Source organism: Nannospalax galili, unplaced genomic scaffold, assembly GCF_000622305.1.
Source record: "Nannospalax galili isolate Female #2095 unplaced genomic scaffold, S.galili_v1.0 scaffold39, whole genome shotgun sequence".
Classification (NCBI taxonomy): Eukaryota; Metazoa; Chordata; class Mammalia; order Rodentia; family Spalacidae; genus Nannospalax; species Nannospalax galili.
This window is the reverse complement of record NW_008346683.1, coordinates 4,160,907-4,163,326: the sequence shown is the minus strand read 5'-3', so window position 1 is coordinate 4,163,326 and position 2,420 is coordinate 4,160,907. Positions and strand designations below refer to the sequence as shown.

At 49.7% G+C, this 2,420-nt stretch overlaps 1 protein-coding gene across 2 annotated transcripts in view; it reads left to right on the top strand.

Moving 5' to 3' along the window:
* Btbd11 (BTB domain containing 11) overlaps nt 1-2,420 on the top strand; it is a 310,957-nt gene that overhangs the window by 176,675 nt on the left and 131,862 nt on the right. For both annotated transcript variants that reach the window (XM_008843114.2, XM_008843115.3), the window contains exon 2: nt 1,380-1,529. In XM_008843114.2, the coding sequence (XP_008841336.1) occupies nt 1,380-1,529 (150 nt within the window). The remainder of the gene's footprint in view (nt 1-1,379; nt 1,530-2,420) is intronic.

The window sequence follows — 2,420 nt, the reverse complement described above, 5'->3', positions numbered from 1 at the left end:
CACAGAGATCCGCCTGCCTCTGCCTCCCAAGTGCTGGGATTAAAGGCATTACTTCATGTGGTTCATGGCTTCCTGAGGCCAGCAGACTAACCAGGGCATGTTTTTAAAATACTTATTTATCAATTCATTCATTCATTCATTCATTCATTCATTCATTATGTGTGTGAGTGTATTGCCTGCATGTGTGTAAATACACCCATGTCATGCACTGCCCAGGGAGGTCAGAAGAAGGTGTCAAATTCCCCTGAAACTGGAGTTACAGATGGTTGTTAGCCGCCATGTGGGTGCTGGGAATCAAACCTGGGTCTTCTATAAGAGCAGTCAGTGCTCTTAACCACTGAGCCATCTCTCCAGCACCAGGGCATGTTTTGCTCATGACAAGGGCAGAGCGTAAAATAGTAAGTGCAGTCTCACAAGCACTTTTCAGACCTCTGATTCTATCATGCCCATTAACACATGTTTATGACTTACCAAAGTAAGTCAGTTAATCAAGCTTGAAGGTCAAGAAGCAAGGTCAGACACTGATTCCTCCCAGGATGCTGAGGGGTGAGTGACTGACTTTGAGTAAGATTTTAGGTCCTCACTAAATATTTACAGAACTGAAAAAAAGGGATGAGAACTGGGTTCTGGGGATTTCCATGGCCATTCACTGTTGAAGCCCCTGGGGTTTCTACCCCCTGACATACATCTCTGCAGAGAAAGCCAGAGGCCTTGCCTAACATATCGCAGCCCAGCCACTCACAGTTACATTTATTGGACCAATAAAGGAAGTCCTCAGAAGCCACCGACGGCAAAGACCATCCCCCACCATCCTTCGAGCTGCCTCTGGGAGGGAAGATGAGGCAGTGACCCCTGAACTCATGAGAAGCATCTCTGAGCAGATAGAGTCCCTATCAGGCTAGAGGGGACACTTCTGTTTCATGACCTTTGGAAATGTGGGTATCCAGACAAATGCTCTTGTGTTTGTTAAAATCAACAGGTCAGGCTTTGAGACCTTCTAAGATATCAGGACATCCATGTCTGAAAGGGGTCCAGGGCTGGAGATAAAGCTCAGTTGGTTTCCACTTACCTAGCATGGGTGGAGCCCTGGGTTCAACTCCCAGCACTGCATAAACCAAACGTGGTTGTATACACCTGTAGTCCCAGCACTTGGGAGGTAGGGGCAGGAGGATCAGAAGTTCAAGGTCATCCTTGGCTACATAGTGGGTATGAGGCCAACCTGGTCTACAAAAAAGCCAGTCTCAAAAGTGGGGAGGAGGCATCCAGAGTGTGGCTTCCCATGTTGCCTTCCAGCACAGTATGAGGTTTGACATCCCTCCCTTGGTAAACTAAAAAGTAACCGCCTGCTGACCTCTCCTCTCTGCCTCTCCTCACTGCAGGGGTGCTGAGCCTGCCAGAGAGCCTAAACCTGCACAGAGACCCGCAGCGGCCCAGCAAGCCAGGAGAGCTGCCCATGTTCAGCCAGTCGGAGCTGAGGACCATCGAGCAGTCCCTGCTGGCCACGCGGGTGGGCAGCATCGCCGAGCTCAGTAAGTGCCCTGGTGTGCCACATGGCCTCTCTGTGCCCAAAGTGAATGCTACTCTTTCATGCCATAGGTGCCCATGCCCCCCCCAGGACACTGCTTTGTAACCTGGCCAGTGAACCTTTATTGAGTGCTTGCTGTATGCACAAGGCAGTGCCAGGGGTTATGGGGGAGGTGAAGGAGCCCAGAAGGCCAGGTAAATCTGCCAGTTCACTGTTAATCTAAGTACATTTCCTCATCTGCCTTGAGAATCAGTTTCCTTTCAATAACAGAAGAAATAATCTCAGTTGGCACGGAGGGTGGTTCCAATTATATAATGCTCAGATGTCATTGAAGGGCATGGCACCATGCCTGTCGCAGGTGATGATGTAGATGCTCTATAAATGGTATCTCTTCACTCTTGAATTCTGCAGCAGTGTCCACTTAGAGTGCTGTCGGATCACCTCTCTGTTCAGAATACCCCACTGCTCCCTTTCTGACTCCCGGGGAAAGCCAAAGTCCTCAGAGTGGCTTCTGGCTCCATCCATACCCTCCATTCTCCTGCCACCTTTGCTCCCTGACCACAGCAGGCAAACCTCAGGACCTTTGCACTTACTGCTCCCTTGGCCATAATCACTCTCTCTGGCTTGCTCTCTTGCCACTGTGAGTCTTTGTTCAGGCTGTTATAACAAAACCTCATAGTGGACAGGGCGGCTTAAAAGATAGGCATGGAGATGCTGGAGAGGTGGCTCAATAGTTAAGAGCATTTGCTGCTCTTGCATCAGTTTGGTTCCTAGTACCCATGCCACTGTCTGTAACTCCAGCTCCAGAGGATCTGATGGTCTCTCCTTGCCTCTGTGCAAACATGAACTCTCTCTCTCTCACACACACACACACACACACACACACACACACACA